The sequence below is a fragment of the Sparus aurata genome, chromosome 23 (assembly GCF_900880675.1).
Source record: "Sparus aurata chromosome 23, fSpaAur1.1, whole genome shotgun sequence".
NCBI classification, from domain to species: domain Eukaryota; kingdom Metazoa; phylum Chordata; class Actinopteri; order Spariformes; family Sparidae; genus Sparus; species Sparus aurata.
The window spans coordinates 8,542,153-8,564,222 of NC_044209.1; the positions used below are offsets into that span (position 1 = coordinate 8,542,153).

The 22,070-nt window shown below is 42.1% G+C and overlaps 1 protein-coding gene across 2 annotated transcripts in view; it reads right to left on the minus strand.

Moving 5' to 3' along the window:
- The window catches only part of LOC115576070 (caspase recruitment domain-containing protein 10), a 23,897-nt gene continuing 1,827 nt past the window's right edge, over positions 1–22,070 (minus strand). The window contains exons 2-28 of one of the 2 annotated variants that reach the window (XM_030408565.1): positions 15,228–15,647; positions 14,247–14,370; positions 13,640–13,666; positions 13,004–13,548; positions 10,295–10,537; positions 9,189–9,326; positions 8,028–8,214; positions 7,573–7,711; positions 6,350–6,559; positions 6,059–6,178; positions 5,853–5,978; positions 5,209–5,388; positions 5,003–5,107; positions 4,536–4,572; positions 4,352–4,389; positions 4,177–4,259; positions 4,050–4,096; positions 3,678–3,798; positions 2,951–3,128; positions 2,542–2,665; positions 2,166–2,406; positions 1,914–1,980; positions 1,681–1,783; positions 1,405–1,563; positions 1,173–1,285; positions 859–974; positions 517–724 (exon numbers count right to left, since the gene is read on the minus strand). In XM_030408565.1, the coding sequence (XP_030264425.1) occupies positions 517–724; positions 859–974; positions 1,173–1,285; positions 1,405–1,563; positions 1,681–1,783; positions 1,914–1,980; positions 2,166–2,406; positions 2,542–2,665; positions 2,951–3,128; positions 3,678–3,798; positions 4,050–4,096; positions 4,177–4,259; positions 4,352–4,389; positions 4,536–4,572; positions 5,003–5,107; positions 5,209–5,388; positions 5,853–5,978; positions 6,059–6,178; positions 6,350–6,559; positions 7,573–7,711; positions 8,028–8,214; positions 9,189–9,326; positions 10,295–10,537; positions 13,004–13,076 (3,156 nt within the window). In that variant the 5' untranslated portion in view covers positions 13,077–13,548; positions 13,640–13,666; positions 14,247–14,370; positions 15,228–15,647. Of the gene's footprint in view, positions 725–858; positions 975–1,172; positions 1,286–1,404; positions 1,564–1,680; positions 1,784–1,913; positions 1,981–2,165; positions 2,407–2,541; positions 2,666–2,950; positions 3,129–3,677; positions 3,799–4,049; positions 4,097–4,176; positions 4,260–4,351; positions 4,390–4,535; positions 4,573–5,002; positions 5,108–5,208; positions 5,389–5,852; positions 5,979–6,058; positions 6,179–6,349; positions 6,560–7,572; positions 7,712–8,027; positions 8,215–9,188; positions 9,327–10,294; positions 10,538–13,003; positions 14,371–15,227; positions 15,648–22,070 lie in introns of both variants that reach the window. The other variant, XM_030408566.1, reaches the window with a different exon arrangement.

Sequence of the window (22,070 nt, forward strand, 5' to 3'; positions counted from 1 at the left end):
AACAACCATCTACACCTCATTGTGTCCTCACATCTTAACCTTCCACTTACAACACGGGTAAATGACAAATGATCCAAATTCCCTAACAATCTACGTCTACGTAACAATCCATCTCCCTTGACAATAAGTTTTAAAGTTGAGTTATATAATAAAACTGAGTGCATTGAGGTGTCTGAATCGTAAAAAGTAACATTACACAATTCCTGTTGAGAGAAAACAGCTAAGTATTGGGAAGGGTATTTTCATATATGCCCTCCTTGTGTGGTTCAAATCTGTTTTAATTAGAATGTTTCTTGCCAGTCCAGCTTGGCTTTATAGATATGAATTATAGAGTACATGTTTGTATGCTTGTACAGCAGGCAGAATCTGGCCTTCTTTGAAAATCCAAGTAGGTCCAAAGTTGATCTTGATCCACTCTATCAAAATAAAAGGATGATCAAATGTGGCTTTGTGTGGTGCCTGTGGGCAGATTCTTTAGTCACAGAGAATATCCACATTCTGCTGTATCTCTATCCTCTACTGAAGCCTGTCCAGTTCAACCCATGCAACGGCCCTCTGCTGGCTGTGGATGGCATTGCGTATGCCTGCCAGCAGCTCCTCAGTGCAGCTCCAGGCGCTGGGTTCCAGAGTGTAGTAGAGGAGGGGAAGTGTCTCCAACTGCAGCTCCTCGGCCTGGCACACCTCTTCCATTATGCTTTCTTCTCCACACCGTGGAAAAAACTTCCTATTATAAGTGTTCGAAGTTCACAGCACAAGTTAGAGGAAGAACATTTAGGCAAGACGTTTTACATATATGTAATATGACATTTTCTACACATGAAGTAAAATGCTTATTTTGGAAAATTCGTGTGCACATACCTGAGCGTCTTGTGCTTTTTGTTCTTAGGGCGGATATAGATGACGATAGGGTAAATCCCCTGTCTTAATAAGCTCTCAACACTGGGCAGGCCTAGCTCCAGCAGACAGTGCTTGTCCTGAGACAGAGACAAAGGGAGATTGTAATTTGTGCAAATGTACATTCATTATTATTACCAGTAGAGTGCTTTATTTTAAGAAAACAGGTAATAGCTGTGGATGTTTACTGATTTCAAGCCCCAAACTAAGATAGCTACAATCACTGAACAGAATGCCTTGCAGCTGGACAAACAATAAGATTATCTTTTTGTCACTACCTGGCTAATGACATCCTGTATTGATTGCAGCCGTATGCCCAGAGCCTGGTCTGGACTGCAGGAATCCAACAAGAATACTCTCTTGTCACGTCTCTCTGATGCCTGGATAGGCTCTGCAAACCACAGGATATATAAGAAGAAAGAGACTGTAGTGTATCATGTGAGACTGAATTAAGAATCAAGTTTGTTAACTGGTGTTTTGGGGCATCGTGTGTGTTTGCTGTGCAAATACCTGGCGGGCAGGTGTTGAACTTCAGACCAGACTCTGCAGGTTGCAGCAGCCTTTCTATGAGTCCACGGGAGAGAAGAGAGGGAGAGAAGATGACCGGCCGCTTAGTCGGAACCTGCACTGGTTGCACCACACTGTATGGGATCAAGTGCTCCTCATGACCTTAGGGGACAGGCACACATGAAGGTATACAGTCTTTGCATAAATGTGCACATACACAAAAAGATTTATCCCTCAGGTTTGATGTTGCATTTCGGGAACACTTTTCCTGGATCTTACGTTTGCTGAGTGTGTACAGGACGTGCTGTGAGGAACCAATGCCACGGCAACCGGGGTCGACTGCCTTGACCAGTCGTACACGTCCAGATGGTTTCTTCAAGAACTTCAGGAAGATGGCACAAAAAATAGGTCATGTTAATCTAGGTTTTCTGTCGTGGAATAGTTTGGTCTTGCACAGTGACTGAAATTGAGCCTGCTGTTAATGCCATTTCAAACTTGAGCAGTCTTATCACCTTCTTCTTGAAGTCTTTTTGCTCCAGGGCCATTTTCCGTAACCTTACAAGTAACAACTGTTGTGCCCTGAGATGGAAAATAGTACAATTCAGTTTATATGCACTCTTTACTGTAAAAAGATTCAATGCTAAGGGCTTGATTTAACATACTACATACTATGATTTAAACCAGGCTAGAATGGTATTTCAGAGCTATTGGCCTGAATTAGAATATGGTCAAAAATAATATTACAGTAAAATGTTATAACTTACCTGTTGTAGTTGGGCATAGTCCCTGCCTGCAGGGACTTGGCTGTGTGTGGGTCCACCAGAGAACAGCGCCAGTGGTATTTTCCATTGTACCTTGTGTCTGTGACATGAATAATGTCGTCACAGGACACACCCAGAGACGGAGGGTCACCATGAGGCTCAACATTGAGATTGACACGAACATAGAAGGAGTCAGCACCCATAAAAGTAGGCGCTGAGAGCTGGGAGCACAGCTTGGAGTATGCTAGGAAACAGAAGAGGGGACAGCTTAGTCTCTCAGTCCTTCTGAGGCATGAATGGACATATCTTTATGTGCGTCAAGGGAAGAGGTTTCAATAACACAGTATTTCTGTTTTCTGCATATATTTATTTCCCTCACCCTCCGGGTTGCTCCGGTGTTTGAGTGTTGACGGCTCAGTCCACCACTGCAGAGAAAAGTGGGCCACCTCGGCGGTGCACTGGCTCAGCAGCACACTGCCCCCACCAAACAGGACTCGCTCCAGCTGGACCACAGAAAGAAAAAAAACAACGTGTTATGTTCAAACCTTATGGTCGCATGTTCATCTTTGTTTCCCTTTCTTAAATTTTATTAAATTCATGCTTTTTGCAATCAATGATCTTGCAAGATTTCTGAGTTCCAAAATGCACACATTTGCAGGCAGAACTGCGATGTGCATTTGTCCAAAAGTCCATATAGAAGCATAATCTGAAGCACACATCCTCTTAATGAAGCGTGTTTTCACACATACAACCCTCACACGTGATCTTTTCACTGTACGGACACACACCTCTAGCAGCTCACTGCCCTCCTTCAGTCCGTATTGTTCAGCTGGGGAATCAGCTCTCACGTGGCTGATGAAGATCCCTGTAGCGTTTCCTCCGACTATTGTGATATCGTCAGCTAGACTGGCTTTTCGCTGCTTTGGTGAGGTGGGGGGGCTTGAAGAAGGGGAGCGGGGGGGTATCCTAAGAGATGGCATGAAGCGGCAGCAACAGATAAGTATGATGCGACATGGACAACATGGAAAGGTCTGGCAAAGATCAGTTCACTTTCTATAACTAAAACGTTCTACTGGTTCTGTGCTCCATACATTTCTTTTATCATACAGTCGCATCATGTATGTCACATAAATATTTGCAATTATAGTGTTAAATCTATTAAAAAAACTGTTGGACCCTATTATTAACATTTAATGGGATTTTATCATAAGACTGCATCAGCTCGAAATTAATCTTTGGTTGTGTATTAAGGCATTTTTGTCATATAAGGTCCATGAACCATGTTTACACCATAGCTTTGTAAAATTTGCATCATCATCATCATCATCATTCATGAAGGGGTTAGACTGAGAGAAGTGTGTAAGTGGCTTGATTGGTTATTAAAGGTGTCATATTATGCCCGTTTTCAGGTTCAGAATTTTATCTCTCCTTTAAATGAAAAAAGGTCACATAAGTGAATGCTTACAATATGTTCAGTGGCTTTCATTGATAGGTCTCAAAACTGTGAGTTTGTACCTGGGAACATCGGGATTGGGTTGATTGGAAGAGACTGCAGGAAGGTTGACCAGGTCAGGGGGGAAGAGATGAGAGTGTAGGGAGTTACAGGAATCCCACAAAGAAGGTTCAATCTGCTCACCTAAAAACACCAGAGAGCCTCAGAAAGAAAGCAAAACCTGGACGGGATTCAATGCCCTTTGTATTTTGTTTTATTGTTCTTTGATGCCACGCGAAATAATTAGAGAATCACAGATAATCATTTAGAAGTTAATCTGCTTTATTTGTCCTGCATCACTGACAACTGGTCAAAGTCGATGGGTACTTAAATGCCTTACTCTGTCTAGAAAGAAGACAGCTGTTCATGAGAAACATGACAAAATCAAATAATACCTGTAATGTTATCATTCTCATCGCTGCCCCAGGACTCCAAATCAAACCTTTTCAGAGCAGAAAAAAGGGATGTTAATCAAATTAAATGAAGGTGAGGAAATTAGATATGTGAGGCTGATAAACTCACTCCGTGTTGAATCTTCGGTTGATGGAGTTCATGCACGGAGGAAAGGGGAATGTGGAGAGCCGGTTTATTTCCTTTTCATTGTCCTAGAGCAGAAAACACACTCATTCTTTCACGCATTCTCTGTGTGTTTCCTTCTGTTCCTGTGCTTGTTAATGAGCAGAGCCGTGATACTCACTGATGAAAGGAGATTCTCCTCTGAGTTACAATACGAATCTGTGAAGGAGCAGAAATAGTATTTAAATTAAAAAAAGTCTATATATATAAAATCTATATTAAATAAATAAAGTATTCAAGGGCACGTATTTTCCGGTCAAAAACTTGAGAATCGTCTCCCAGGTGTTCCAGTGCACACCACTTACCCTCAGAGTTTTCATTGGCCTGGCCTCTAGAGGACGCCTGTGGCACAGATAAGACGGGAAATTATCAGTATGACCTCACAGTTGGTGAGAGGTATTGTGCAGGTGCAAACATGCTAAGGGTTGCATAAGAATCTACTATAATGTCTCATTCTCGAGACAATAATTGGATCAGATCTAATCTCATGACTAAAGATAGACTGCAGTCCCAAAGCTGCATTCTTCGCATAGCGTTGTAATACCAATGGGAGTAAACATGTTGTTGCAGCCTCCTGAACAGTTGTGTCCCGTGCAAACGATCCCTTACAGTACATAAAGAAGAGGTTACACTACATTTACAGCAGCTACTAATCCTATGATTGACTGTAGTACCGCATTCCTACAAATGAGGACCACTGATTGTGATTCAAATCATCGATATGGCTATGGTGATTGCATTGTTGCTGTGAATTGTAAACTCCAGCCTTGACCTTTCGTAGCAGCAGATGAGAGTTATTGGCCTGGGGTCTCAGGTCCAGCCCGAGGGAACAGCAGGGTCCGTAGCACTGGTCCTCGCTGCACAGGGACAGGTGGGACTGTGCAGACACAGCGAGGAATACATGTATAAAACATATTTTGTCGCATTGAAAAGACAGTTGCGCACTCCTAACTCACTGTACGGCCCGTGTTAACTCACACAGTGCAGACAGGGGCTGCTCTGCTCCCTCTGCTCCCGGCTCCTCTCCCTCTCTCTCTCCAGCTCCCTCTGCTGCTGCTCCAGGTTGGCCTGCAGCTCCGCAATGCGTTTACGCAGACGGTTCTTATCCAGCAGACAGTCAGTGTACTCCAACTGCAGGCTGTCTCGACTATGCAGAGCCTGGTAAAAAGATGAAAAAAAGTAAGAGAAAATAAGTTTGCATGTTGTAGAAAGTGTTACAGTTCCCATATAATGCTAATTTTAAGGTATTTATGCGTTGGGTCTCTATTATGAAATGTTTGCAGGCTGTAGTGTTCCCAGAAAACTTTTTTTTCACGTATTGTCCTTTGCTGCAGCACCTCTATTCGTCCTCTGTGTGAACATATAAACTCCTGTCTCTTTAAGGTCCTCCTCCCGAAAGGCCCAGTCTGCTCTGCATACGTTTTTTGCAACCATAGCTGGTTATAGAAAACGCCTGCAGAGCGTACATCTGCATCAGGATACACAGTGGCTTACTCAAGTGCAGCACAACTGCAAATGTACCCTGATTCATGCTGTAAGATGGTTACAGATTGCGTTGGGCAGGGTAATGAATGTGAGCCATACTTCCAGGCTCGAGCCAGACCCTCTCCCCTCACACTGACCTGGTCTCTCTCCTTTTCCAGTTCCATGATCTGGTTGAAATAGGACACACACCTCTTCTGCTCAGTCTCCCAGTCCAACTGGAGAGTTCTCACCTTCAGCTGTAGCTGCTCACCCTGCAACTCCAACTACAAACATAGTTTATCATTACAACCATTCAACACTGTATATGAAATGTAATCTTAAACATTTTTGGATAACTGTTCACCTTGTCCCTGTGCTCCTCAGCGCTCTGCAGCTCCCCCTGTAGCCTAGAAATGATGTCACAGAGCTCCTGCCTCTGCTCTGCAGACTCCCTGCGGTCCTGCTGCAGGATGTCCATCAGAGCCTGGAGTAAACAACAGAGAGAACATTTTGAGGACATAAAAGAGTGCATCTTTAGTGAGACACAACTAGAAAACGGCCAACAAATCTTTGGCTTGAGGGTCAAACTACGATGAAAAAGGGCGAGTTATAAAGGTGCTTTCAGAGGATAAACATGGTAGATTTAAACACATACTATGACTCCAGTGGCAGGAACTGAGTCCCTCTTTTGAGTTACTTTCTTCTCAGGTTTCTCAACATCAGTACGGCACAGCGGCTTTTCTGGTAAAGCAGGTGGAGAACCATTCACTCCATTGGAGAGCGAAGTGTTTCTTTTCACCGGCGTAATATTCCCTGGAGTATTGAGTTTCTCTGCCTCTGTTAGCCTGGACCTTAGCTCCTCTACCTGCATGGAGAACAAGCAAAGCAGCTATAAAGATGTGGAAGCTGGGATTTTACACTTTCCCAACAGGCATCGCTTATGCTGCTGAAAACATGTTTAAAATGAATTAACAATGGGTTGTTCATCTACTCATTAATGATAAAAACAAAAAAATGTAGTATAAAAGACTTAAAAGCTTTTAGTGCAGGACTATAATGTAAGATATGAGGTACAAACACATATCTTCTTTCCAAACTTTTGTTCCAGGAAGTAAGTGCTCATTTGAAACAATTACAAGACCTACTACATACCTCGATTAGCAGCCACATTGCACGTAAGGTTACATGACCATAGTTGAAATAACACATCTTGTTAGCAACATTACCATTTTTAAGGAAAAGGGTTACCACAAATACCTCAAAGTATCTGCCGCCTAGTTGATTGCACCTCAGCGGTATGGTCGACATGTTGTGACAGCTCACAAACTAAATACAAGTGTGCTGATAACATCCACACAGTATGAAGAACAGCTCACTTTAGCTATCACGTTGCAGCTGTGTGCCGGCTGAAGCTATCTCACCTACCTTGGGCGGTAATTTTGACTTTCTTATCATTCTGTCAAACAAAATTTATGAAGATAGTGTTCCCTATCTCTACATACAACATGACAAACAACCGCTTTCTCTGTTGGATGATAGAAATTTTGGGCTGTCAGGAAGAACCTAAAACAACAACTTTAAGAGAGCAACAGGGGACGGGGAAAAGCTGGGGGAAATCCACTCTTTCCACAGCATGTATACAGCTGCTTTGCGAGTCGAGATTAGCTGAGGAATGTGGTGGTTGAAGGGACATGACTCATCCTCTCTCTTCATTTTTTTGATTGAGGGGCTCCCGATTGCTTCAGTTCCTCAGTAAAGACTGGTGACTGGTGTTCCCCTTACACTTTTAAGGTTAATCATGTTTAAAAGTTAATATAAAAACACTAGGAATTTTCAGTGTACACTTTCTGATTCTGCTTATGTTACCAACCGACCTACCTGCGTCAGTAGTTCTCTCTCACGGTTGGAGGCCTTGCCTTGTTCCTCCAGGGCCCTGGAGTACTTCACAGCCTGCTCCAGGTGCCTGTCCTTTAGCTTGCCCAGCTCTCGACTGGCCGACTCCCAGTCCTGTCGCAGCCTTAACATCAAAATCATAAATGCTCTCAATTAATCTTTTTTAAAAAGTGTCAATGGGGTATTGAAAAATCCTAGTATAGATACTTCTGACAACCCTACCCCTTAATATGAGATTGTAAAACAGATTATTTCACGACTGGATGTTGAAAGTCAATTTACTCCCTCATGAAGCTGATAACAAAAAAAAGTTTCTTCCATAACTCCATTGCTTACCCATGAGCACAGTGAATATCATTCTCTGGGACGTTCTTTCTTTTCACAGCTCAACAACAGAATAGAAAACTTCAATCCAAGCTCACTGCAATAGGTCGACAAACCTCTCCAGCTGCAGCCTGTCGTGACGTAACTCCTGAGCTTTACGTTCAGCGCGGCTGCGTTCCTCCTCTGCCATCCGGCAGCGCTGAGACAGACGTCGCTCACACATACGGCTGTTTCGAAGCTGCTCCCTCAGTTTACGCACCTCAAGAAGCAGAAACTGGGTCAAACCTTCTGGACCCTCTTCATCTGGGGAGCAAAGACAGGTCATGGCGACTAGTGTTTATTGAAAGGAGGGGTAAATTCACACGCAAAGAGTCAGAGAAGCTTGTTTTAATGTTCGAGTTTCAAGTTTCAGTTATTTGTCATTCGAAATTGCAAATTTGTACAAGTGGCAAGCGTGCGCTTAAATATCTGGGTACCCTGAAACATTGTGTGTATACTTTGTCAAAGCAGAGGTGAGCTTTTGATCTTCTTTTTAGATACCATTAGGGCCAAATGTTCAAAAGCCTTCCATTTTAATATAGTGAAAGGCTGTGGATACTCTTTACCATCATAATAACAAAGAATTGTGTGCTCGGCTCTGCAGATAGTACTTATCTACTAGGATACTTTGCACACTTGACGTTCTGGCTCTAAAAGGTCAGCTGTTAACAGCTTTTTAAGTGCTTTTATCTCAGACCTGCTTGCCTGCCATGTTACATTCAAATACAAAGATTGAATGTCTTAGCTCTTAGTGTGTTTGCAGTGTCAGGAGAACCCTTTACACAGCCTCCCATGTAGATATCCAGTGAAAACATAACAAAAAAAGGAGTCCGATTTACGATTTAAGATTACAATCTGCGGTATTAAACTTCAACCATCCACTTTAACGTAGTGTCTAAAAAATGAAACCACTAGCACATAAAGACGCACTCAACAGTCTTGACAGAGGCCTTTTGCAAACATGCCAGATACAGATGTCTTTTCATTCAAGGGGTATTAATGAAAATGTTCATACCACAGACAGATGTTTCTCTGTTCTCTCAATCCGCCTCTCTTTACTTACTTATTCGATTACAGAAGGAAAAACTTAATTAAAGTGGGCCAACAGTTTGAACAAGGGCTATCAGTGGGCCTTATTCACCACACATGTAAATGTAATATATAAGTACTCTGATTGTTTTTTTTTTTTAACATGAACACCTCTGCCATCCTCAGCATGTGGGGAAATCCCTGCTTACCCAGTATGAGGGAGCATCGCTGTGTGGGCTGTTTTCCAGTCAGCTGTGTGTACTGCTCTGGGTGGTAAAACTCCAGTGACTCCAAGAAGGCCTGAAGACCTCGCTGGCCCTGACCACGCAGAATGTCCAGTAAACGTCCTGGTCAACAAAAGGGGGAGAAAAAAACAAAGTCTGTAACAATGCCAAATGAACCGCAGGAACACTGTCTTTTACAGTGGCAATAGCCATAGCCACGCTAGAAACGCAGCTCGTGTTAGGAAAAAAAGCAATGTCAGCATTTTGGTACAGCAAACCATAAAAATGCTGCCTCTTTGATGTCAGTGTCATTTACCCCTGTAGTTACAGAGCTGTTTCCAACATGACTATGATGAATGGCTGGCTCGAGGATGAGCTTACTCACTGGCAAAGAAACAACAGTGATATCAGGTGCTTGTCCTCATCCCGTCTCTACTTGCGACATCGCCCCTTCATCTTTATCTTCTTTCACTCCTCATTCCTGTCCGTCTGCCTAACGCTCCCCTTTACTTGGCTTGTCTTTCATCTTACTCTCTCCTTAGCTCCTGCCTGTTTCTCACACTACAACATTTATCTTCTCCCACCTGTTCTTCTCTGACAACCTGCTGTGCCGTCATTGACACATAATGTTTCCTTTCTGGGAGGATTTTATAAAAGAATGCACAGCATGTACTGTACTTTCCATGTGTCATCCAGGTCATCCGTACATTACTGCAACCTAATTCAAAACAACTTGTAGAATTGTGCAATTGTAGATTGGTTTCTTATATTCCAATCAGCCATTTGTATCAGTTTACCTTAGTAAAGATTAAAGACCATATTGCATCTTGTTGCCCTGTTCTTTTCCACAAGACGTTTGTCACCATTAAAAGTATAAAGAATTTGCTATTAGCAGTTCCTAATTGCAACATAGTGATGGATGACGACTGCTGTCACTGGATTACATTGAATTTTAGGACAGTTAAAAAACATGACAATTCTCAGTCAAGTTCTTGAAGACAATGTGATCCTCAACTGTGATGGAACGCAGTTTGATGGTTGGTGCTAGCATTTTGTTTGACTGAAGTTTGCAAGTGACATCCGCCTCTCACCGGCCTTGCTGATGCGCAGTGGGTACTGTGTGGAGTGGAGCACCTCGTCTTCATCCTGTTCATCGATGACCTTGCACTGGCGCAGATACGGGGTGAGTTTGGCCGGGTTGAGGATGCGTGTGAGCTTGTGCCGTACGCCCTCCACGCGATCCCAAAGCTCCTCATAGCGCTCCTCTGACCACGGGGGAGGAGATCGCACCTCCTCCTGAGCTTGGTCCTCCTCCTCTGCCCAATCTGTGACACCTGCAAGAGGCCAAGGATGCACACGCAAACTCAAGTTTGAGCATGGTATAAAAGAATCATGCATTGACACTGGACAGGAAGACAGACCTTTTTAAAATCTAGCAATATTGATTCCATGAAGCTTTTGATATTTTGCTAGTTTCCCGTTCAGCATCACGCTTCAACCCTGAAGGCCAGATCACAGACATACCTAATGTCCAGTCCTAGACAAAATAGTTTATCCAATGGAGAATTCCATTGGAGTTTGTTATTGTCTGACTACGCTTATCTGTGTCTCCGCAAATCTTACGGCTCTAAAATGGGTCATTACATTATGTCACCAGTGTGGTTTCTAAACACGCACAGTCTGATAAGGAGAAGATGAGGGTTAGGTCTCCTTTAATTAAAATCCACTCTGTCCAGCACTGAATGGCTGTATAATAGAAGTCATTCCTAAAGATGCATAAGGATTGCTGGGTTATCTGCCACTCAGATAAGGAACGAGAGATCAGATGGCTGGAAATCATCAGATGAATGCAAGTCAGATGGATGAACACATAGCTTGAAGCCATTTGCCTCATAGACAGCAGATATGGTGTTAAATCTCACATAAGCGGACACCTTTATTAGGTGAAAGCCAGTAAATGTTTGCACAACGAGCAAGAACTTATATTTCATACGCTGTGTGTTAATACATCAGCAGCAGCAGTACTGGACACTGTTTAATTCCTGTAGAGCTATGGGTCTGCTGTTCTGAGGGTCGTAAACCATGGTGGGGAGGACACTTTGCAGGCCAGTGTCTCAGTGCGAAGGAATGAAAATACTGGCGTGACTCATATTGCACACCTAAAAACACACCAGGGGACCGCAGACAAAAGCTTTCTCAGCCCCATTCACTTCACACTGTGGAGGAGACAATGAGAGAAAGTGAGTAAAGCTGCAGGAATTTGTTAAAAAACCAACAACTTACATAATTGAAGTGTACTTTATTTTAATTGTGTACATTTTACAAAATAGATGATTGCTTAGAGGTCCAAATCCAGTGAGAAATTGCTGAACAAGTGCACCATAACAACACAAATGCTGTGTTGGTCTAGGGGCAAAATCCCACATCTCATTTCTGTTGGTTCAACCAGTGTAGTGAGTCTGTAAGAATCACACAGAGGTCCAGACGGCCAGTTTCTCTCTCATCTCTCATTTGTCATCCCTGACATAAAATGCACTATGTGCTGCTGATCAAATAAAAAAAATGTAAATACCGTTATTCTAAGCCAACTTGTGATAAACTTTACACACAAATCATTTAAAATGAACTTCTAGAACCAACCTATATCTTAAGAAATCACGGAAATGAAGTTATCATCATAAAGCGTTGCTGTGTCACTCATTCCATCCGAGTTATTTACTCATAATGAGAGTGAAGTGCCTGCTGCTCTGTGCAGCTGATCTGACCTATTTGAGCTACAAGGGGCAGGCTGAGGCAGGCCTGCAAGCTCTGGAATCTCTGTCACTACCCATAAACAGTCTATTGAGACACGGTTCTCGTGTGATTATGGCTTAACTCCTCCTCCTTACACCAAAGGTAGTAGAAAACACTCACCACAAATTGGAATACTACCCAGTATCTACTGTCCCCTTTTATTGGAAAATGATCGATAGCACCAAGCTAAAACTTAGGTTTGCTGAAAACTGTGAAAAATAGATCTGCTTCCCACTCAGGGAAAACCATTAAAAACACTAATGAACCAAAACTTTGTGTGGTATCTATTGATAAGATAATATATTCCAACAAGAAGAGTGGTGTAACCAGTTCTTTCATTTTTTTCTTCTTTCTTTCTTTCTTTCTTTCTTTCTTTAAACATCAGATATTTTATGTCTAAAAAGGCAATGTTTACATTTAGCGTGAAAGTTTGAAATGTTTGTGTCAAGCTATGATAAATATGAGGTGCAATTTTGTATTTGACCTGACTGAAAAATATACTGTAAGTTGCTGTAAAAGTGCCAGGAATTCAGATTCTTGTGATAACTGCTTTGAAAAAAAGCTTGTTGTCAAAGTTTTCAAACCAACTCAGAACTGATGAAAAAAATAAATAAATAAAAATCTGAAGGCAACTTGAACCATTAGTTCAGGTCCAACTAAACTAAATTCAGCCACACATAATATCAGATTTTAAAGACTGTCACTACACAGAAAAAAAATAAAAATAAATCCAGTGGAAACATGCTCCACAGTGGACATAGCATCACAGACGTCCACATGTCTGAGAATGAAATATAATTTGGTAGATTATTGTATTAAATTAATTAAAACCGAAAGTTTACACCTTTCCTCAGACAAAGCAGTCTATTTAATGTATTGGACACAAACCGGACCTGAGGACCTTATCACTGATTTAAAAAAGGAGAAAGCGCCCAGCCATATGTTGACTGACCGAGATAAGTCTGTTAATCATTTAATGTCTGTTGAGATCTTCAACGCTGGCTTACCGCTCATGTCTTGAATCTGTTTTGAAGATGAGGCCAAGTGAAGCGGAGTGTAACCAAGTCCTCTACATCCCATTGAGCTCCGTAGTCTGGAGTGAAACTGAGTGAGCGGTGGGTGTGTGGGCGCCACCTGACTGGAGAGCACGGGTCCTCCACCCTCGGTCAACCACAACCAGCCAATCGGGACCCGGGGAGGAAAGAAAAAGTCCCACTTATGACCACATCGCAGCGGATATCCTCGAACAGCACTATCGACTGGGCAGAAACGTTTTTTTATTTATTTATTAATTTATTTTTATTTATTATTACAGAAAGGCACCCAGTGATGGTATCTGTGGTTCAGACTGTCAGCACTAGATGGCGCTTTCAACCAATGATTGTCCACACATGAATATAAAGCCTATACACGCACAGCATTATGGCAGAAATACTGTTGAAAAATATTCTCAGAGGTGAAAACAAATGAAGAAACAAATGATCCTCGTTCAGCTCTCACCTGACTGTTTTTTTTTTTGTTAATTGGGTGTTTGGTCATGAGGGCTTGTCACCTATACACGACAAAGACAATGTGACTCATCAACACTGTGAGTCACTTTCCAGGTGCTTCACTGTAATAAATAGCAAACTACAGCTTACCACCTTCACTATGTTGTACGACGTTGTGCCCTGGAGGAGAGCAGGTTAGTCACCAGCAGTGTCAAGGGAAACCTGACAGCCGAATGACACACAGTTTCATCCTCACTTCATTTTTTAAACATTTTTGTTTTTTACAGCCATATGGGTGAACTGACCCACAGAGTGACTGTTATGATCTGTCTGCTGAATACATGGGAAAGGTGACTCATATTGTTTGATCAGGAGTGCCACCAGATAGCTTGTCGGTATTAAAAATGTAAAAAAAAAAAAATAAGAGCCAGGAAGTGATGCAAAGGTCACAACAAGTCCAAGCAAGTGCATCTTTCCATTAAACAAATTATGCAAAATCAGTGGGATGATTAAAGGTCACTGTCAGAATCATTTAACAGAATGTGGAAGTGGCGCATTAAATGACAAGAAAGATGACTTTGTGTTTGTTGCATTCAGACTACACTGTAGAGGTATATATAATTTCACCAAAGTTGTCGGTTGACAGAAATATATTTACACATGGATACCACTTCTCAGGCAGCTGGCTAACTCAAGAGTGTTAGGGACACGACTGGGTCGAAAGTGTCCTTCAGATACAGTATGAAGGCAGAAAGGATACATGGGGTGCCTGGCAGAGGAATGTGTCTTTTTCTTGGCATCTGGACAGGAAATGTCAGGCTGCCCTCAGTCTCTGGGCCTCCCCTGAATAAACAGGCCTCCTGTTTGGGGTCTCGGTACTGTTGCTTGGAGACAGTGCCAGTAAATGTAGACAAGAGGATGAAAAGGAGATATTGTATAATGGACTCATATTTACCCTTACAATAGAGGAAATGTGGTTAGGCAGTGATGTAATGTAATGTAATTATCTACTCAAATACTGCAAATTTGAAGTACTTACACTTCCCCTCCACTACATTCGGGAGGCAAATACTGTACCTTCTTTTCTAACCCCTTACTTTGCAATTTGCATATTGCATCAGAGCCAGAGTAGCACTTTTTAATAACAAAAAATCAAAATATAAAAGAACTGATTCCAATAATCAGATAAAAATATGTATATCAAATCCAACAGCATACCAGGCTGATAATAGGTGGACTCATATGTAAACATGTGTATAATTGACTTCTGTTTGTGCTTTTGATATTGCCACCCATGATACTGAAGTACAGTCAATAACAGATTCTTTAAGACTTACTATCTGTATGGGTGACTTTTACTGAAGTAACATTTGCAGACGAGATGCACGAGCTGTGATCGGTCCCTGGAGTGCATTACTTGGTCATACTGGTTGGAGCTTAATAAAAAGAGGCTTAAATCCAGAACTGTGTGTATGTTGATTACCGAGGTAACTCACGGTAGCTCGGGATAGGCTACACTTTACTCACTCACTTCACTAAAGTATAATTCTGGGGTTTGGAGATATGTAGTTATACACATCACGAGACCTAAAAAATTAGTTGAGCTGTGATGATTGTTGTATTTTTTTCTATTACAGTTCTGTTTATCTGCTTAGTTATGTAAATGTGAGAATTTACAGACAGGAAATAGAGTAGGTCATTTATTTTTGGCGCCATCTTTGGTTATGACTCATGCTCGTACCTCCTCTGTCTGTCTGTCTGTCTGTCTTTTCTTCCCTCTTGCCCACTGTTTTCTTCTCTTTGTTCATCTTCCATTCCTCTTTGCCAGTCTTGCTGTTTGTCATCTACTCTCTGCCTCCTTTTTCCAACAGACCAATATCCATCCTCTAAAAGTCCATCTAGGCTGTGGTTGGGGAGGGAGGGAGGGCTGCAGTGGATGAGCATTCCTGTTGTCTCTGAGGTGACAGCAGGACAGAGGCGCCATTGACAGCAGCACTGGACCCCACAGTTGGCTCATGCTGGAATGTGTGATATCGTGACAGTTCAGTCACACAGAAATAGACCGTGCAGAATTCCTTTCGTGCACCGTGCACTTTGGGTTTTCAGCTCTTAGGGTGATTAGCTTTTACGCGGACCGCAAGTGATGATCAGATGTTGCTTTCTGTTTGAAGAGACAAGAAAAAGGAAGTTGTATGAGACACGTACTCAAACCAGTAGACTACCAAACCATTTACTATTTTGTTTTGCCTACAGCTTCAAGACAACAGGAACTAAAAAGGCTTAGATTTTGGGAGGGATGGAGACCACACTTAAACATGAAAGTAGGGTTCAGGTTGGGCACTTTTTGTATTATGAGCTGCTTGCCTGAGAGCTTTACTGCCTTATCTGCTGTAAAGTTATTTTGCATTGTCATCTTGCTCCTGACTATTGTAACTCCTTTACATACATTAAGTCATTTTCAATATACATTCATGCAGAAAAGGCAGAAATTGGTGCATAAAAATGAACAAAATGCATGAAATTAAGTATGTGATGCTCTAAATTTCCCATGGGAGGACCCTGCTTCTCAGTGCCCCCATCCCACAAATCAGACGCTTTTATCTAAATACTTCTTAATTCATAGCTATCTATCAACAATGCTTAAACAGCGCCAGTGTCTGTGGGTTTCATTTCTATATTTGTTCCACTCTGATCCTGCCCGGCACACAACAGGCCCAGCTCTTCACCCAGCGGCTGACCCCCCGTGGCTCCATCTATGACTCAAGGCTGGCGGCTGCACAGAATCGCCCCTTTGTGTCCGTGAAGAATGTGTCTTTTCTGACTTTTTTTTTGGAAAACAGAGGCAGGAGATGGATGGGGGCATGAGTAATTGAGACAGATTTAAATCTTGACATGTGATTTATGATTCCTTTGCAGGCAGGATACTGTGACAGTAGTTTTCACTATTGATCAGGCTATCTGATGTCTTGTGACAAAATCCAGATTATAAGTGAGAGACACAACATGTGTTTCCACCCTGAACTTGTAAAGACGAAGATGTATCTAAAGGTGCCGTGGTGATAAATTCGCCTTGACCAAGAAAAGCCATTTGTGGTATGCGCAGTTGATACGTCCTCTAATTCTAAGCTCTGCAACTATATGGCAGCATCAGTGTGACTTAATGAGATCTTGTAAACATCCCAGAGTAATACCATGCAATTTCCTGTTTAACATGGAATCAACATCAATAACACCGGAGGGTCGTGAAGTGAAGGAAGGAATTCTTATTGAAGCAAACAAAATGCTTGGACAAACAATCAGCGGGACATAAAATATTAGTACATTTAAACCAGAGGGCACTTTTAGGGAGTATTTGTTTATCACCAAATAAACTTGAACGACTTGCTGATTTAATTTCCATGACCTGCTGTGTGAATGAATAAGTTGTTTTTTTTTGGGTGACAAAGAACGCTCATATGGAGACAGTGTGGCTGATCCCTCTTGATACAAATCAGACATCACAGAACCTCATCTAGAAAAACTTGGAGGGGCTGGAAGAAGTCATCATTCAAGCAGGACACAATAAAGGAGTAACTTAACATGAGTGTACACGATTAAGTTCTTAAATCATTACATATTATTTCTTGGGCCAGTTAGTCACATTCCTTGTCAAAATATATAACGCTTGAAATAAAACACAACATTCACACATTTGAGAAGCACTTCAAGATCTCTATCTCACTTTTTCCATAGGCAGATTACGTTTTACTTATAGCAGGCAATAAACACAATGTATTCATGTGGTCTAACCAATTTTTGAAGTGGCGTTTAATCAAAGGTAATACATTCATTTTTTTTCTTTTTTCAGCTTCAACCAGATGAAGAGAAGAGGGAAGTTAAAATATGAACTACAAACACATACGGCAGGACTACAAAAAGACATTTTAGTCCAGGTGCAACAGTCTCTCTCCCTCAGCTCCAGTACCCCTATTCCCTGCACTATGACGCGCGCACGCACGCACACACACACACACACACGACTCCTTGGTGCCAGTTGAAACTGACGCCCTGGCCTGCTTCCCTTCCTGTCACTCTCCTTCCAGAGTGAGTGAGGTTTGGGTTGACATTTGAATTACAGGGTGTTACATAGCTGTCTAAATCCGAGCTGCACCACACATTTGAACTGCAGACACGGACAGCTTTACCAACCACTGCACATCAATTTACAGATACACAAACAGTTTTAAAAATGCAACCATCGCTAACCACATGCTAAAAGCTGCCACGGAACAGGAACCATATAGAGTAATGGAGCAGTCACAATAGGCCCAACACTTTAGCATCAACAGTCCACATGTTTGTCTGAGAATTTATGTGTGTATACTTTTATGAGTGTGCATCGACTGTATTGTGAGTGGATGTGATGTTCCTGTTTTCTTTTTCCTTTTTTTTTGGGTGCTCTGTCATATGAGGTCTAAACATCTGTTTTTTATTTGTTGCGTGCTTCACCTTCTGCTGAATCACATTTCTCTGGCTTTAGGGATTCCCTTTTTAACTGACACCAACAAAACAAACACCAGGGGGAAAAAAACCCAGTCCTCCCGGGAATGATATAGTAAGAGGGTGGCAGTGTGGTGAGACGCTTAAACTCTATTTCAAGCTTTACACAACAATGTTCGTCTGTAATCTCACAAACAGAATATTTTCGGGATCATCCAACAGACAAAGATGAGAACAAAAGCATGCCATGTTGCAGGGATTTGGAGATTATTATTCATTAAGATTACAGGAAGTGCAATAAACCCCCGACAATATTTGGTCTCTTCCATGTCCAGCTCTGTCAGCGTATGTGTGTACGCTCTAACCCCTAAATGCAATATGTCTGGAAATACAATGGCTGGTTTCAATGCTCAAAAGCTTTCCCAGACATCATCATCTGTCTCCCCACCAGGCAGACATACAGGGACAGGGGCCCGCTGAGACTCAGTCACAACTACAGAATTGGCCGAGCTGTTCAGTGTGGTCTGCTTCTGAGGAAGTTAAATTTACTTTTTCAGATTGTGAGTGAATTGTATCATTCATTTATTTATTTATATTTCTAAAGGCAGACGCTATCACCAATACCAGGAGATTCAGAAATCTAACTGACATGCAATCTTTTCGGGCAGTTGGCACAAGGGTGAAGAGCCTCCGCTCGAGGATGAGTTTTGAGAGTACACAATAAAAATGAAAAAAAGTTGTATATACATCAGCAGAAAAGGTCAAAAGTGAGGCTGAGGACTCAAAGGTTTCCAGTCTAGCTCCCATGTGATCTAAGCTTTCGGGATAACTCTAACGCTGCATCTAAAATGATCACCTGTAAAACAGATAATCAGTAGTTGACTATAAAGTAATGGTGAAATTACATTTTGTACACTTACGAATCATCCTCACTGTCATCAAGTGTCATTGCTGGAAGGTATAATGTCTACCAACTATAACTTTTGCTTCTACGTAGTGCTATGCTCTACAATGTGGGATTGTTATCAACACAGGACTTTCACCCACGGCCCAGGGTTTGTGTTCTGTTTGAAACCACAAGTCAAAAGTAACTTCTTTTAACTTACACACAGTGAGCTTTATACAACACATTTAACTTATGTATGTAACGTTATGTATGTAATGTCACAAACTTATGTAACATACTTAACTTACATCATGTACCACGATCTTTCCTGAACCTAACCCAAGTAGTTTTGGCGCCTGAACCTTACCAAACAACTGTCAGCTGAAATGTTTCTGAGAAAGCTTTATTCTGAAATACTAATCAGATGACGCACATTGACCATTGCTAACTTGACCAGGACAGGAAAATGTGTACTTTTCATGCCTTGAGGAGGCAAAATGTGGAATGGTGTGAATAGTAAATGGCTGAAAAATGTCCATATACAGTAGGTCGACTGTGCAAATTGACCCATATTTGTGTGTATTGAACATAATATATATTACCACAGTAAAAGAGGAATTCAGGAGTAGGAGTATCAAGAGTCCGCATAGGAGGGAGGATGAGGTGGATGGACAGTTAAAACATACGCAGGACTTTCGCCCACGGGAGTGCTGTTCATGTCCTGTATGCATAAATCAATAGTGGGTGATTTTAATTTACAAACGTAAAACACCAAAACCCAGCAGGTTTAGTGTCCACACCAAACTGAGTAGTGCTCTTGCTTAAACCAAACCAAACTGTGAACGTACGATGAAGGTCCGCTACACCTGTTGTGGTAAAGTGCGATGGTCATGTTGTTTTAGGAGTCGGCTGCAATCACCCTATTCAGTCGTTATGGTATGCGGATGTGTTGAATTTGGATATTCAGACTCCTGGTGATTTCTTTTTTACATTTTTACAAAAGTTTATGTCAAAATGACACGATTTTAGCTTTATGTTATATAGCTAGTATATTAGACCTGTCCACATACGAAACCAGCCAATAAACCCATTATCATGCGCGTGTATCTGAACGTTTTTAGATGTTTCTGTGGTGGGATATTCCTTTAAGGATGAATAACTACTGTGCAGGGCTGTCACGATCCAATGCTCTCTTCCGTACCTTTATAAAAAAAACACCTGACTCCTAAATTTAGACCATGTTTCTAAAAAAAAAAGGGTGAACAGTTACTGCTCAGTGACTGTCAGCACTAAGTGTTTCAGTATGTGTCTGTGTGTTCATGTGTGTCTTTTTATTGTAGCCTCGACAGCACAATGCTGTATTGTCTGTGGGCCAACACTCAGCTTCCTGGCGGGTCAGAATCCAAGGAAACAGGAGCGCAATCCAAACAAAGACACAGGGGTCCACTTCTTTCATATATTCCTTAACCTAACCCTCCCTGTATCAACCTCATCACACCACTGGACCCCGAAACCCCCTTCCACTGAACAGTCCCACTTCCCGAACAATGTTCTTTCTCCAAATGCACATCTGGGTTTTATGAGAACAGGAGTCGAGCCTGGATCTGTCCTCTGGACCAGGAGCCAGATTCACAAAACCAACAAAAAGTATATCCAGACTCATGGACACCCACCATGAAGAGCGATGCTCTGGGTGAACCGGAATCTCCCTTGCACTAATTCACACATGACCTGTTTGAATGTGTTTTTACTGGATGAACCTATTTGGTCTGAGCGACAGCAGTGAGTTAAAAGGCTTCAAGCGTCTGAAAAAACTTCTTGGCTGCCTCCCTGATATGTGAGAAAGCCATTTCCTGTGAAGGAAAACTTTTTCTGTCTCAGAGATTTCCCGTCCTGTTTGACTAGCGCTCCTTCCTCTCTACCTCCTTCTCTTTCTTCCTTTCATGCCCAGGAACTTCATGTTTTGAACTGTTTGTCCTCTATGTTTGACCATCTGCAACCTCAATGTAGAACAGTGATTAGAAAACAATTCCACACAAATCTTGACATTTCCAGCATTATCATCATTTTAAATAACTCCTTCTGTCTGCTGGTTTTTCTTTCCCTCTCCCTCACATTCACTGCTCATCAGAGAGCATCTGACATGTTACAGCTGTTGTCAGCAGGAGCTGCTCGCCCTCCCGGATTCATGGAGAAGATGATCCCCCCCCTCGTTTCTCATGTCTGTTCTCAAGGCCGACCTCACCTTGCTCCCCGACCCCATGTCCCTCTTTTTCTCATCCCCCCTTTTCCATTGCTCAGTTTTCTGATCAGCCTCCTCTCTTGTGCTCACCCTGCTTTTACTTCTCTTTCATCTCATCCCTCAGTTGATTCTGCCTCTGTCACGTGTCCAAGTGTTCCCACGCAGCATGGGATATTCATTTCTAGGTAGTAAATTGATTACTGTTTGTCGAAACAAGCAATCAATTTACTCGGACACTTGAGCCTCGGTTCATCCACAAGAAATCTCTCGACTATCTTACAAAAAATTCTCATGACGCATTGATTTATTAATTTTTTTCAGTGAGGACAGTTCATTATATATTATTTCATATTATATTGAGTGTATGTTTCTACAGTTTCTTGGTCTGATGTCTGGTAAATGTGCTGTACACTGTTTGTGTGGTGACGCACACCCCACACACTCTCACCATCCTTTGTATCTGAGCTTGTGTTTTAGGTCAGGAAACACCGACCACACAAACTGATGCGGAAGGACACAAAGGCACCGTGTATGCCACACTGCTGAAGCATTCACATATCTGCTCAGTTAACCAAACAACCCTGAGCATTTGCAAACCTGCGAAGGGCAGAAGTTGGACTTATTGATGGCCTGCTGTGAGCTTTCTGCAAGAAGTGCAGTGTCAGTGTTATTACTCTGAAACTGCCTCTGAAAATCTGATCAAATTGTGAATATACACATATGCACGCACGCACTTTCAGTGACTTGATAGTTGGTGATGGGTGTATTTTTGTCAAGAGCGAGGTGAGGAGGGGTCACAGAGAGAAGAGAGGTTGATGACACCCCTGGGAACACTCAAGAGCTTGTGCTCACAAAGATGAGTAAAGGTCAAGGATGATATCTGTGTGTGTGTGTGTGTGTGCACATGTGTGCCTCATTCGATATTTTGATTTAATATCCAAGTCATTGCAGTCTAAGCTCAAATTAAAGTTGGTTCA